This window comes from Malaya genurostris, chromosome 2 (genome assembly GCF_030247185.1).
Source record: "Malaya genurostris strain Urasoe2022 chromosome 2, Malgen_1.1, whole genome shotgun sequence".
Lineage (NCBI taxonomy): Eukaryota > Metazoa > Arthropoda > Insecta > Diptera > Culicidae > Malaya > Malaya genurostris.
The window spans coordinates 318,786,838-318,802,044 of record NC_080571.1 but is presented as its reverse complement, the minus strand read 5'-3'; the positions used below and the strand labels follow the sequence as shown (position 1 = coordinate 318,802,044).

Below are 15,207 nucleotides of genomic sequence, written 5' to 3'. Positions count from 1 at the left end.
ATGTTAGCGATTGGAACCACATGGAGGCCAGAGTTAGTAGAGGAGACCGGTACTAAGCCGGACACTTTAAAAAATTGAAAAAGCATCCAATATAACAGGTGTTTACCCATTTATCTATACAGTTGTGTAGCTTCAACTTTTAGCAACAATTCCCAACATGTGACTTGGACAAACACGTATTAGTTTTTTTACCAAGTCATGATGAAATAACCAACCCAAAATCCAATATTTTGAAACCAAGGGGCTAGTCTGGAATTTAAAAGTTCACACAAAAAAATGAAAAACGAATACAGTAGGGCGCCAAAACGTGCTGGAATGGATTGTCTGTTGGTTTTAACCTTACGTGAGACATAATCCCGCTCGCTAAGAATATAGGTATTGTCTCGAAACTTCACGCCCTGCAGTATTAAATTATTGATGTTGAAACTAACTTTGGAGTCTTTTTGGCAAACTTTTTAATTGGCTCGCTACGTATAACTTTGATTTTATTCATAACAATTTTATTTTTAATAAGTGATAAGAAGTTGAATTGAAATAAAGAAAAAAAATTTGAACGATATTTTACACACGTTCCATGTTGACCAATTTTTGATGGTAACACCCTTTAAAACTTTCCCGTTGAGTGACGAGTCAAAGATAAACTCAAGATGGAATACTCTATGATTTTTCATGTACCATTCAAATAGAACCCCTCGATGGAATCGGTTCACCGTCAGTTGCAGTACAATTCTTATTTAAAACAAAACATCAAGCGTCGAATCGCTACATGCGTCGTAACTATGACAATGTTTGTTTATGTAGAAATAGTCCTGAATTGCAATATGATAGAAATCGTGGTATTTTGCTACATATCGAGTGGATTTTGAAACAGGAAAACAAAAATCAATTAGGATTGTTGCTAAGAATCTGTTCAATTTGCAAGATTCATATCTTACGAAGCATTAAAGTCAATGGATGTTACAACATATTGTGCGCGGTATGTTTACATATGTTTACTTCCTTCCAAAATTGTACTGTTGCTATGGAATTTTACCGTCATTTTCAAATGTTTAAGGTGACCGTGGACAGAAGCCAAGGAAAATAAATGTAAAAGTATTGGTAAAACAAAACTTTTTCATATAGTAATAGTATTTATGAGTAGAGAAGAATGAAATAATAATATTTGTGTGCTGAAAGGAATACAGTTGCAAGAACAAAATGTAAACATTGAAACTATTGAAATCACCTAGCAGAACAGAGTGGACTTATCTCATCTTCATGCTAATTCTGGAGTTAACAAATTGCAATCATGTGACCAAAAGAATATAATGATTGTGCCAAAGAAGATAGTTGACTATTTGCCTTCGTTTGGTTCTAGGCATTTTTCTTACATTACAAAGTAAAAAGGAAGCTTTTACATTGATGGATTAAGTATAGTAACACCACACGAAATCAGAACAAACTCTGTTGCAATGGCTTTTTGTATTAATTTTAATTTTTGAATATGAAGCTCACATATTCAAAAAATACAAACTAACAAATTCTACATTTTCCGTTTTGTCGACAATTTCATCGTTTTCGGATAGGGAAGCAACCTCACTCAGAGAAAGTCAAGTGCACTTGACGAGAGGACTTCACGATAAATCGGCTATTTGCTCATGCAAATTTGTAGATATAATTTCATATATTGACGAAAATATTTTAGAACTTTACCTATTGATACCAAATTATTCGATCCAGTACAGTTTCTAAATTCTGTGTGTTTTGAACTGGCACTTCTGGCAGTTCTTCCACTGTTTGAACTGATGAGTCCCGCACATACTCACTACCCAAAATACACTCTATAAACGTATTCCATCTATTTTTCTATTGATTTTCGCGAATGAGCGCTGCTTTCTTTTTCTTAGATGGACGAGGCATTTTGAAAAGATTGCAATACTTGAACTGTTTGTTTATTTTTTGCATTCCATAGCGACGGTAAATAAGACAACAAGGTCGCGGATAACTAGTTGAAGAAGCAGTATTTGAAATGGAAATTAGGCAAATGTTATCGGTTTTTTAATATTGAAATTTTAGATGGTGGCGTGCGAAAGTAGTTTTGATCCGTAATTTCAACTATATCAATGTGCGACTAATTGAAAATATTGCCATTTTTAGTGCATTGCAAGTTTTTTTTCTCTAATTATGTATGGCATCACTGCCAATATAAAAGGGTGGTATTACCAATACTAACGCAGGCCGACAAACTTTTTATCGTGGATTTTTGGAAAATTTTCAAAACCAGAACTGTGAGTTATTCAAAGGTTTTAGAATAAAATGTTTAGATTAGAGGATAAGTTTACCGGTGAAGAACAACTCAAAAGAGTTTCATAAAGCTTAATCTTTAGGTGATTGAAAAATAATAACATTCTAAGAAGAAACCTTCTAATAAAGGTCCGAAAAAGTTTTGCACAAATCATTCTTCAGAGTTGATAGTTTATCATAAACATATATCAATACGATGAGTGATTATGTCACCAAACTGCAGTAGCAATTCTACGCAATATATTTACCACTACGCTTGTGTTTCATGGTTTGTTTACATCAAGAGCAGGGCAAAATAGCGGAAGGTGGAGTGGTTTCTTGGTTGCCATTTGTGGCTCGCTTCCATGGTCATCTTGACGACGCTTATTTACTAAGGGTCAACAAAATTACACTATTACTAAGTTCACTGGTTCACGATTACTGATATCGATATTTTTCGATGGATCGTATGGGACATTGTAATCTTGAGTTTATCTTTGGACGAATGACGAATCGGTCTTTCCGTATTTGGTTGATTGTTTTGCGCTCGTCGATTTTCATTACTTCTACACCCAGTTCTTACCTTCTTTTGCTAATTTGTTCGGAAAAGCAGATTTTGATGATTTTGTCCAACTGGAAAAAGAGTCTCGGTTCGTTTCTTTTCAATTCGTTATGGTTATTATAAAACTTATGAGTAGAGTAAGTCTAATGCAAAAACTAAAATTCAGTTATTCGTAGATTGACTAAAAACTCCGTTAGTACCGTGAATGCAGTTGGAGGATTCAGACTCCATATGTTTTTTCCCCAAAACTGATAAATAAAATGCATGCTCTTCTGTTAGTCAGTAACACAAAAACAAAATGTGACAGACCACTTCTGTTTCTAATGTGCTCCGTAGTAAATCCTTACCATTTCGATATCACACTGAAAGAACTGAATATTTTCTCGCATCGTTACGACATGCAAAGCTAACCGCCCAATCTATAGTCACGCACACAGCTACTTTTCTATTAAAGCCTTCCAATTAACAGTTAAACTCGGTATAGCAAATGTACAGAACGCTGTGATCGCTCGTCTAAAACAGCTTTCAGCTAAAGCACCGCTAGCAGCCTTCGCCCTAAAACATTACTTAGACTATAGTCACTGCACTGCAAAAATAGCTAGGTTAGTACGCAAAAAACCGGCGGGCTAAATTTCCTAAGGAAATTTTCGCTATTACAATATGCTCGTGAAGATGATGTATAGGCAAATCAACATTCCGAAATCCGCTACTGAAAAAAAAGTGAAAATCCTCTAATGAAAGAAAGTGAAAGAATAGTACTGAAGGTTGCCGCAAATCGAGAAAAAGGAAAATCAAAACAGTAAACAAGTACAGTTCAAAACAAAAGAAAAAGAAATCGAGACGAAAGAAACACAACACAAGTGGCTAGTGACAAAACAACAGTTTTTTTTTGTTTTTTTTTTGCTTGGAAATCTTTTTTTTTCTCTCATGGTGTTTTTTTTTACGTGTGTGTGTGTTCATAGTTCTCAAATTTACCTGGAAACCATCATATGTCCAACTACCAAACTTCATTTCACATCTTTGATCATCAAATGGAAACCACGTTATATCTATTTTACATGTTGATTTGAAGATTCCTGGTGGCACATACAAACAAGAACCATTACTACGTACGACTACATTTGTTGGATATGTGCCATCAAAGCCTTCATCAGCACTAAAATATAAATATACGGTAATGATGAATTTTCCAACTGCTGCTCACTTTCATTTCTTTTCGCTAAGAGTGGTAAGAAGTGTGTTTAAAATCTGTCTAGATTAAGATAAAGTTAGTATCGGTTAGATTAATCTCGTGTTTAGGAACAGTTGTTAGTTGGTGGTTATTATATCATTCTCATGGATACAAAACGAGAGGACAAGAGTTTGCATTAGTAACTGTTTTAGGTTGGCCGTTAAAAGCATCTAAGCATTGAACTTTTTTTTCATTATTTTTTTTTTTGCAATCGTGAATAGGGTGATTATAGTTTGTGTGTTGGTGCGCTCCAGTGTTTGTGTGTGGGTGTGTGATATAGAAAATAAATATTTTTTTTTATTTGCTAGTGGTTCGGTTGCTCGGTGGTGGTGGGGGGTGGTGGGTTTTGAAATTGATGGTTCTTCTCAACGATTCTCGTATGTTTTGCTTGTTTCGGTCGCCGGAAAACTCGCTCGTCGTCAACCGGAGATATGGGGGTCGGGGGCGTCCCAGTCAACGGAGGGATAATTAGACGGAACCAAATCGTGGGCAAGGCGCGGAAATTCGGTGCTCGATTCAGATGTGCCGTGTCTAGAGAGTTACATATTTACAACACCACTACGGGTCTACGGCTCAGAGCTTCAGCCACTATCAGAATAGAGAAGCCGGAAGAAAGATTCAGGGTATTCAGTCCTTTCCGGAGGGTGAAATCTACTCGTTTGTGGTGTGTGGATTGTGTGTTTGCTGGTGCCTGTTCGTATGTGCACGGTTTTCTCTGTTTGCTGGTGGTCGGTTGTGTGTTCCACAGTAGTCGGTTGTGCTTTCGGGCTGGTGAAATTCGGAAAATTTTTCGACCACGTGGCTCCCAACAATTATCCCCCAGTTCACTGCGCCACTGGTCGGACAGCCTTCTGTCCGCTTTGGAGGGACGGGGGTTGTTGTTTTGTTTGTGGTGAGCAACAAGCGAATTTCCTAGCGATAGGGAGATTTTGGCATAACTCCAATGTTTGACGATCACACACAGGTTCAACTGGTTGATGCGCTTTTCAGCCGTGGAGCCGCCGCCGGAAGGGAAGCGTATTTTACTCGTTTCTCCACCTCGGGAACCTGGAAGCAACTGGCACCAAGCGGGGCAGCATTTTGTGGCTAGGTGAGATGAGTGGTCCTACGGGGACGGTTCACTGTTTGTTATTTCTACTGTAAATGACCGTACGCGGGTTCATCATCTACTGGAAGATAATTTCAATTACATGACGTCATCGCTGTTCCTCAGTTTTCGGAAACTTTAAACTGCATTTGATATGTTCATGGTTTCATCAGATTTAAGTAAGCAAGCATTAAGCGAATTTAACATTAGATATGTGCGAATAAATAAAACTAGAACGGATTGCTAAGGGATACGTTTGAATGAAGTTCAGTTCTATTACTCATCTTCCATATGAAATTTTTAGAGCTACTTCATCAAAAATTAGATTATCAACTGTAAACCCGAGATTAGAATTAGAATTGTAGCTAAAACATATCGTGTTCCTTTTGGGCCCATTAGAAACTACTTCTTGAAACGGTTTTCCCTCGATACCTTTTTCTTCAAATATCGGATTGTTTTGCAGCGTTCGAAGGTCCTTCGAAAAAACACATGTGATAATTTTGAAAGTCTATAGGATGATCTCAAGACGATTTTTTCGTTTTGTAAAAAGTCAGTTTTCCCATTTACTAAATCCCATGCCAACTTTATAACACGGGCGCGAAAATATATGTCCACCGATCGAGCGAGAATTTTGCATAGTTCCTATGGAACCGGAGAAGAACACTAGAAGTTCGGTGCAAATATCTACGGAACTCGAAAACTATCTAATTTTTTTCGGTTCACTAAGAGGTCAGTTATACAAGGTGTCCCACAAAAAATCTCGAATTTCAGAATGCAATGATGAAAAAACGGTTTGATAGATTTCAATGATTCTGTTGTTATTTCTACTGTTCATTTGAAAGATTAAATCATGGATTATTCATGAAAAATGTTTGGTTTCAACAGGACGGCGCTACGTGCCACACAGCCAACGAAACAATCGATGTTCTCCGAACAATATTTGAAAATCGAATAATCAGCAACAGGTCCGTACCCAGGATTTCATTTCGGCAGGGGCCCAAAGATTAAAAAATAATGTTACTGAAGATTGCTTATGTACCCAATTCTCGGTGAGCCTTTTACGGCTGTTTTTAACATACACTCTAAACTTTTCCACTGTAACTGATATTATATTACATATCATTACGTTTACTGTCTTGTTATTTCTGTAACACATGTCTGAGACATTCTAAATAATTATACGTTGTTGATTTCGGGAGGGGCCAGGGCACGTGACTGATCAGCAGATATGGTGATTATTTTCTTTGGGGAGCGGATAAAGATGAATGTTACGCCAACCATCCAGAAACAATTGAATAAGGAGTGTATCGAAAATAAGCTATCCACATACATTTGTGTTGTACGCATGTATTAGTGATGGGTTTTTATACTCAGATCACAGCATGCTGTGCGTTTGGCTGTCAGCTTTCGTTTGGTTACTTGTTTGTGCGGTTGAAATTCTGCGTTTTCAAAATGTCGAGTATTGAAAAGGAAGTGAAAATTAAAGTTCTGGACACATGGCTAAGTGAGAAGGGTATTACTATGCGAAAATTGGCGAAGCGATTTGGAATTCATCATGCCAGTGTTAAAACATAATTAATAAGTTTAGGGAACATTATTCTTAGGATGAGCTACCAGGAAGAGGCAGAAAACCCGGTTCTTCCATCCCGAAACTCGACCAGAAAGTTGTATCTCTAATCATGAAGAGCAAATCAATGCCAATACGTGATTTTGTCAAAACAGCAGGAACGAATGTCAGAATGATCCAGTGTATCAAGAGGCGAAATCACCTGAAGACCTACAAGAAGCAGAAAATCTCGAAACAAAGTGTAGAACAGAAGAAGCGAGCAGCAACAAGGGCCCGGAAATTGTATTCGCGTCTTTTGCAGTGTCCGGATGCATGCGTTTTAATGGACGATGAGCCTTATGTAAAGGAGGACTCAAAAACCCTTCCAGGTCCACAATACTTTACTGTCGTCGTTGGAGAGGATGTAAGCGATGCGGACAGGTCGATTCAAGTTGAGAATTTTGGTCGAAACGTACTGGTATGGCATGCAATATGTTCCTGTGTTTTGAAGTCAACCATTTTTTACACCACCGGAACTATAAATGCAGAAATCTATCGATCTGAGTGTCTCCAGAAGAGATTGCTGCCTTTATATAAGAATCATAGTACCCTCCACTGTTTTGGCCGGATTTAGCGTCGGCTCACTATGCCAAAACCACTGTCAATCGGCTTACGAAAAAGGGTATAAATTTCGTTGGGAAGAATATCAATCCACCAAATTGCCCTCAGCTTCGACCCATCGAACGTTACTGGGCAATCGTGAAGATGGTCTTCAAGAAGACTGGTAAGGCAAAGTGAAAAACTACATTTAATTCTCTATGTTGGTGTTAAAACGAAGCAAAGCTTCAACAAACGATATCGACATAATATATGTTCCGTCTCTGCGGTAACATTTTCGTGGTTTTCATTACCTAATTGCATTCGCATTTCAATTTTCCAATCTATTTCCCCATTAGCTACTGATCATATTTAAAACTAGTCCGAGACAGCTCTACCACAAACGAATGACAGCCACGATTTTTTTGGCGCACATTTACGGTTCTCCATGAAACTGGCAACAATGGTGATAAACTGGGTGCACTGCTGAGTTCACATCATCACATTTATAATGCAAATATCAAATAATGAGAACCCTTTCCCTTTGTTTTTTTCTTATGTATATATTGAGATTTCATTTTCCACTTAATATTTTGTTTGTTTTGAAGTAAAGCTTGCTTCATTTAGAATTGGAACAAACTTTTGCTCATATTGTGGCGCTCCTGGTGGACGGATTTGGAAGCTCTTGGTGACCACGTGTCGGGAATTTTGTCAGCTTCACGTATGATTTGTGACATTCCGAAAATCGACTGTACTTTGTAAACAATCAACATGGAAGCCGAAAAATTGTGCACAGTTATTTGGAAAATCCATTGTGGTCTGCATCTAGGCTAGCTAAACAGCTAAAATTGCCCAGAAATACCGTATGGCGCGTTATCAAACGGTATAAGAAAACATTGACGACGATTCGGAAGCCTCAAGCCGATCGTCGTAGTCGAACTGACGACCGGAAACTGCGTGGTAAGATTTTGAAGACGATTAAGTGGAATCCTAATCTGTCGGACCGTGATTTGGCCACAAAATTCGGTACTGTCCATAGTACCGTGAGGAGAACTCGACTCCGGGAAGGAATCAAGTCGTATCGAGCTAGCAAATAGCCAAATCGGATCATGAAACAGAATAGTGTGGTCAAAATTCGTGCTCGGAAACTATATGACCAGGTGCTGACCAAGTTCGACGGGTGTCTTCTGATGGACGATGAAATCTATGTCAAGGCTGACTTCGGTCAAATGCCAGGTCAAAAATTTTACTTGGCGACGGCTCGGGGGGATGTTCCAGCCAAATTTAAATTTGTTTTTGCCGACAAATTTGCAAGAAAATTTATGATTTGGCCGGGCATTTGCAGCTGCGGCAAAAAAACGAAAGTTTTCGTTACAAATAAGACAATGACATCGGAACTATACCAAAAAGAGTGTCTCCAAAAACGAATTTTGCTGTTCATTCGATCCCACGACCATCCTGTAATGTTTTGGCCAGATTTGGCAAGCTGTCATTACAGCAAAGCCGTTTAAGAATGGTATGCAGAGAAAGTGGTCCAGTTTGTTCCGAAAAACCTTAACCCACTCAACTGCCCCCAGTTCCGCCCTATTGAGAAATACTAGGCAATCATGAAGAGGAGACTCAAGGCAAAGGGGAAGGTTGTCAAAGACATCAATCAAATGACGACCTGGTTGAATTAGATAGCTAAAACGATGGACGAAGAAGGTGTGCGCCGCCTACTGAGCCGTGTTACAGGAAAAATTCGAGAATTCCTTCAAAACCGTGACGAATAATTTTATCCGTATTTTTTCTTAAAAGTATGAAGAAAACGCTACATTTGTATAAAAAAAAGATCTTGAATACAATAATAAATAACTGAAATACAGGCAATTGTCTTTGTTCCAATTCTATTTGAAGTAAGCTTTAATCGGCTAACACCATGATCTCTTGTATTTTTTAATTTAACGCGAGAGGACAGTTAACAGAAAAAATGCCTTATAGCAGTAAAATGGAAGTTACAACAATGTATACTTTTCGCGTTAAAAGTAAAGGAACATACGATTACTTTCTTGTACGCTAAAAAAAACCTTAGAAAGCTCGAAATTCCAAGTGCTAACAGAGTAGATTTCCAACGAGCAGATTATCCAAGTAAATCCCATTATTTCCTAAAAATTTAGAATTTGATCTAACCAATGCTTTTCAAAAAAAATGAATTAATTTATTTTACACAGAGACCGATGAAGTAGAAAGTAATAAGAATTTGATCGGGCCTCAAAACTATATAACGTGGAAATCAATTAAAGCTTTTCAAGAATTAGTGATTGGCATATTTTGAAAACCTTTTAAACTCTTGATTCTAAAACTATCATTTCATACTAGAACATAGTTTTACTGATCAAACATATTGAGTATGTTCATAGAAACCTTTCTCCTGAAAGTATTCCCATATTCAGTCCCAAAATTCAAAGGATTCAGGTTTGTATAATTGCACAATTTTAACATATCAAACTTAGTTCTATACACAGAAAAAGTTTTTCTATAGGAAATATACAAATATACTTGTTGAAATTGCGATATTCGACAAAAATCTGTACTGCTACTTCTTCATTTTCAAAATGGCACTAATCGCAATAACGTTAAGTATTGATATTCAAAATCAATTAATAATTAATAATATCGAAAACTAATTGAAAAATAGTTTCCCGTTTTTTTTCATATAATTTTTATTAGTTCTTAGGAAAGCATTCATTCTTTTTCCAGTACATTTATTTTTGAGCCCACCTTTGATTTCTCATAACTTCTACTTAGATACCGTTTTAGTGTAATTTACAGTTTTCAAATTATAACGATTTGAAGAAGAAAAACAAGGCTTAATTCAAAGTAAACCTGAGTTTTTAGAATTTTATGTGAAAATATCTCGAGATTTATTGTTTTCATTTTGTAGAACCATATTCCAGTGTTCACATTACATTTCAACAGGCTTTAAACTGTTTCGGCTCTATGTTAATCGTTTTTAAAAAGATATCAATAGGAAAGGTTTTAATAACAAATTTAGAACAAAATTATTGAGCATAAAATCAGGGATGAGGATAATTCAAATTAGTTTTTGCCGGTTGATTTCCCAAAAAAATCGTTTCACTTATTTTCATTGTATGATTTTCAAGTGTACCTAAGTGACACATTCTTCTTCAACTAACAGTAACATATTGTAAAAATGACATGCGAATACAACTATGAAATGAAAACCGCCAAAAAGCTACCACAGAGACAGAGCCCAAACACATAGCTCGCTCCTATCGGGGGAAATTGTTTTGCCAATTTAACTACCCTACATGTGAAATACACAAAGGATTGACAGCCTGATTAAACAGATAAACCGAACATGTTCAGCTGTACTTGGGCCGCCTGCAACCACTAAACGTTGCAGCGCTAGTCGATTTTCACTCTCCACTCTGCCGTCAGGCCTCAAATTTGAGACTTTGTTTCTGCATAAACAGTGATGGAAATTCGTTGTGCTGCAACGAATTAAAGAAGCTGGTGCGAGTAAAACACATTCTCTTCGTATGAATCGCTCTCATGCGCTCTAGCCTAAATACACCCAAGTGACCACTGTTGTGTGCTAGTGAGCGAACACTTATGTGATTTAATTTTTAAATTTATAGAACCTTTTTCGCAGCAAGGTAAAACTAAGTTTTAACGATAAATTGCGCTTTTGCTAAAAATGCGTGTCCCACGCTTTTTTATGCGAACCGGCATGCTTCGGTGAAAATATCTGCGTCCACCTCAAAGAATTTTAGAGCTCTGCTCTAGCAATTTCGTGTGATCCATTGCTAAAGTTGAAAGAAAATATACAGATAACACGTGCTAACTCTCTCATAATGCGTGCACACTTTCTATACCAGTGGTGTATATGTGTGAAAGAGAAGAGCTCTCGTTGATGTTGTCTGTGTGAAAGGATAAATGATACTTACTCTTCGTCCCACAAGGGAGATGGACATCTTTGGCTGCATACCAAATTTAAAACTGTACGTCTTAACAAAACTAAAACGAACCGTTTAACAATAACATGTCGGCCAAGATTTTGTCATTTTTTTGTTACTTCTGGAAATTCTGTTATAGAAAGCGTGTAAATGAATATGCAGAGTAAACTTGAGTTTACAAGTTTTCGTATGTACTCAAATCTGAATCAATTGTCTATAATGCATAACAAAGTATTTCTCCTTCACTTGAATCAAAAAGCAATGAATTTCCAACTTTCAGCTTTTAATTTATGTTTAGTTTTCGATACTGGTTAATATATAAAGGGCAGTACAAAACTAATCAATTCTATGTTTCAAATATGAGAAAGAAATTGTAAATTTAGAAAAAAATTGCGTCGGCTAAGAATTTTCCTTGTGAATTATCTTTTCCTTAAGAAATAATCCTGCGTTGAATTTGTTTTTGCATTGGAAAAAAAAATTGCTAGCGGCATTGTAAGAGCGTTGATATTAACAAACGTTGACATTATTTTTCGGAATTGCTCGGCAATATTGAATTGCAGGCAGTTGAAGAGTGACAAAAATATCATTGGAAAAAATTTATTATCAAAAGCTTAGATTTTCAAACAAAACCACAATTTACAGCTTGTTCAGTTAGAAAGCATGGCCTGCTACTGTCAATCATCTGTCGGACGAACGCTCGGTTGAAACCCCGATCGAGAATGACACCATGGCGGAATAGCGTCATGAAAAGCGCGTTTTTTTATCTCTGTGTCTCCTCCTCGACGAACCCACTGAAGACCACTTACCTCACCGTTCCAATTTTGCAGTATGGTAAATTTATCAACCTCAACCTACATTTTCGATCAACGAGAACTGATTCGGTTCCAGAGCGTAAAACTTCAAACTGAGCACCAGATTAGCCACCGCGTAGACCATCTGGACCCGCAGGAAAATTCGGCACTGCCGAAATACGGCACAAGCACGGTTCTATCGCGGAGTCAAAATGCTGGTACTGAGCCTGAAATTTCTTTCCTAATTGTTCAGCATGGAACCCGTCCGCTCAGTTCGCGCATCACACTGCCACCGGCACCGTCCGCGACTCCGCAGCCACCCACACTCGTCGGTGAAGTGGGGTGCTGATGATGGCGGCGATGATGGTTGGTGGCTTCGGGTGAAAAGTTTAATTCTATACTCTTCGGGGCTAACGATGAACGGGGCAAAAAAGAAAAAAGAGGAAACAATCAAAGGGAAGGCAAAGTGCCACCCAAGCACCCGGCACCGATTCTCCGCAGGCTCCCTTGAGCGACAACTTCACCCGCATTCGAACCGCACCACCTTTATCCGGATCTCGCAGTCTCGGCTTTTGTGTAAATAATTTGTGTTTGTTGAATGTTTTCGCGCATTTTCATGAGAGTACTTGTGTATGGATGAGAGTGATTTAATATAGAGAGGTTTTGTTCCTTGTTGTGTTGTTGTCTGTTGTTGGGTTCTGTTGTGTATGGATTGGTGGAGAAGTGGATGGAGTTTAGCTGATTGTGAAGTGAGTTGCTTGCTGCTGCTTCTACTGCTGCTGTTGTTATTGCTGCGTGATAGCGTGTGGCGAAAAGGAAATGACTGAGGTCAGGACTGACCAACTTGAAGTGTGGATTTGAATTACGTTTCTTCCAGCTAATCGTCCCTTTTTTGAATGGAATCTTCAGATGAAAGGACAGATGAATGAGGTTTTAGCAGCGCAAGCAAGAGTCGTGTCGTGTCGTGTCTGACAGTGGTCTGACATTACGGTGAAAGTATATTCTGTCACGTGTCCTGTCCTGTTGGGCTGAGTGTGGTGTACAGAGTACATTTAGCGCTTTTTTAAGATTTTGTATTTGTAGTTTTTTTAGGTTAGATAAGAATGAATAACAACCTGTTGTACATCAAAACATCTGGTTTCCAAATTCGATGCGGTGGTATCCGTAGATCTCGCACACCACCATATTCCGATGTGTTCCACCTTAAATTCATATCATTCCATTCCTTTTTTTGAGAGTGTGTAGTTTTTTTTTTGTTATTATTTGAGGGGGGTTTTTGTAGAGGTTGGTTTTGAGGGGGGAAGGCAGGTTATTCGATTTTGGTGTCGATGCAAGTGAAGGGGTTTATTTAATATTCGCATACAAACGGTTTTTTTTTTGGTTTTGATTCGATTGTGACGAATTCGGTTCGAAGACGCAAGATGAGGTGAAGGTAGGGCAATAGAAGAAGAGAAAAAAGAAACATATTTAATTAAACAACATACACACATATGGTTAGAAAAAAACTCACACTGAAAAAGAGCAAAAAAGTTATGTTAAATTATTCAGTCCGGTAGCGGCAACGTATTACATCAATCTGAGGAAACTCGTGCTGGCATGGTGCAAAAAAACACATCCCGCTGGGAGGCTGTCTCTCCTCGATCGCACTTTATTTGTCATCAATCACAATAAACGGAGACTCCCATGGCTTTACGCCCACCACCCCCCGGAGGGGAGAATAATTCAGTAGGGTCAATTAATTCGTTCGCTTCACACTTGCGTGTATCGAAAGCAAAGCTGTAAAAAGTGGGCTTTATTAAAATTTTACATCCACTTGCCGAGCAGGGTTAGTAGATGCGAACAAAAAAAAAATGCCTAAATGATCCTATTTTGTTTTTTTATTTTTGATTTAGTAATTGTGGAACTGTGGTTGCTTAATTCATACTGAACTGCTGAATATGATGAATAAAAACCATTATGGTTGTTCTTTAGTTAATATATAAAACAATCCTAATGACAAAAAAAATATCATTACTATATTTAATTTCAGATGATAATTTTATTTCATTTATTATAGCATGCAATCATCAACTGAGCTTTAACTCTCATAACAATACCAGTCAAGAAACAAATTGAAAGATCGGTGAATAAGTGAAATAAAGGAAACGAATTTGGCATTGGAATATCCGCCCTCAGGCTGGATTCGAACTTGTAAACGTTATCCAATCTCCGGAAGTGTTCTGCCAATTGAGCATTCTTGAAAAGGAGTACAAAGAATCACAACTCAAACTGAGTTCAGTGATTAGAGGTCTAATAACGCAAGTAACTCATTCTATTCAGTCATCCCACTATGGCACTCATAAATTTTACCATGACATCATGAATCATATTCATGCTTTCATGATTACATCATAATAACGGCATAGATACAGACATTCAATCCAAGGATGGCTTTTATCGTATCAAAGAACGCACGCTAGCATCTCTTCACACGATTCAATCAGTGCCATCAAAGAGATACGGATATCATCGCAGCAACAAAAACTCGGCATGGCAAGAATAACATAGAATAGACACCAGTGCGAGAGCGAATTTCTCTCGATGACATTTCTGAGAATCAAATGTTAGCTCGCTGCTGTGAGGATTCTCTTTGAAGCAACAAACGGTCGCTTATTCTCGTTTCGCGATCCGATTCTGTATGGGCAGTGGATAATTGCGATAGAATCATTTTACTATTGCCGCTTATTCTAACTATGTGTTGTGTCTATGATAAAGTATGTGAATGTTACACAAAAAGGTTTTGAAATATTGCAACCTAGTTTGAGAATAATCAAGTCGAATCATCGATTCGATTTTCTGCGATAATTGTCAACTTGCGATTCTCTCTTGGGAAATTCCACACAGCAACGATCATTATTAGACAGTAAATTTTTTCAAGGGCCGTGAAATACTCAGAGTATGAAGTGGAGCGAAGAAATGTAGAAATTCTCTCACGGCTCATGCATTGAGAGACACGATTTCTTGTAGCATCTTCTACCGGATTGAAAATGTTGTATACAATATAGATAGCAATATAGCCGCATCTGTCAAATTTTCGGCAATCACCAACACTGATTCAATCTAATATTAGCTTCCTCAAAATCAAAGAGAAGAAAAAACAATGTAGAAGCGAGGTTAGAAATCATGAAAAATC

The 15,207-nt window shown here is 37.7% G+C and overlaps 1 protein-coding gene across 1 annotated transcript in view; it reads right to left on the bottom strand.

Moving 5' to 3' along the window:
- LOC131431248 (neuronal acetylcholine receptor subunit alpha-7-like) overlaps positions 1 to 15,207 on the bottom strand; it is a 290,647-nt gene that overhangs the window by 49,352 nt on the left and 226,088 nt on the right. Inside the window, exons 5-6 of the mRNA XM_058596850.1 lie at positions 13,151 to 13,260; positions 3,800 to 3,980 (exon numbers count right to left, since the gene is read on the bottom strand). Coding sequence (XP_058452833.1) covers positions 3,800 to 3,980; positions 13,151 to 13,260 — 291 coding nt within the window. The remainder of the gene's footprint in view (positions 1 to 3,799; positions 3,981 to 13,150; positions 13,261 to 15,207) is intronic.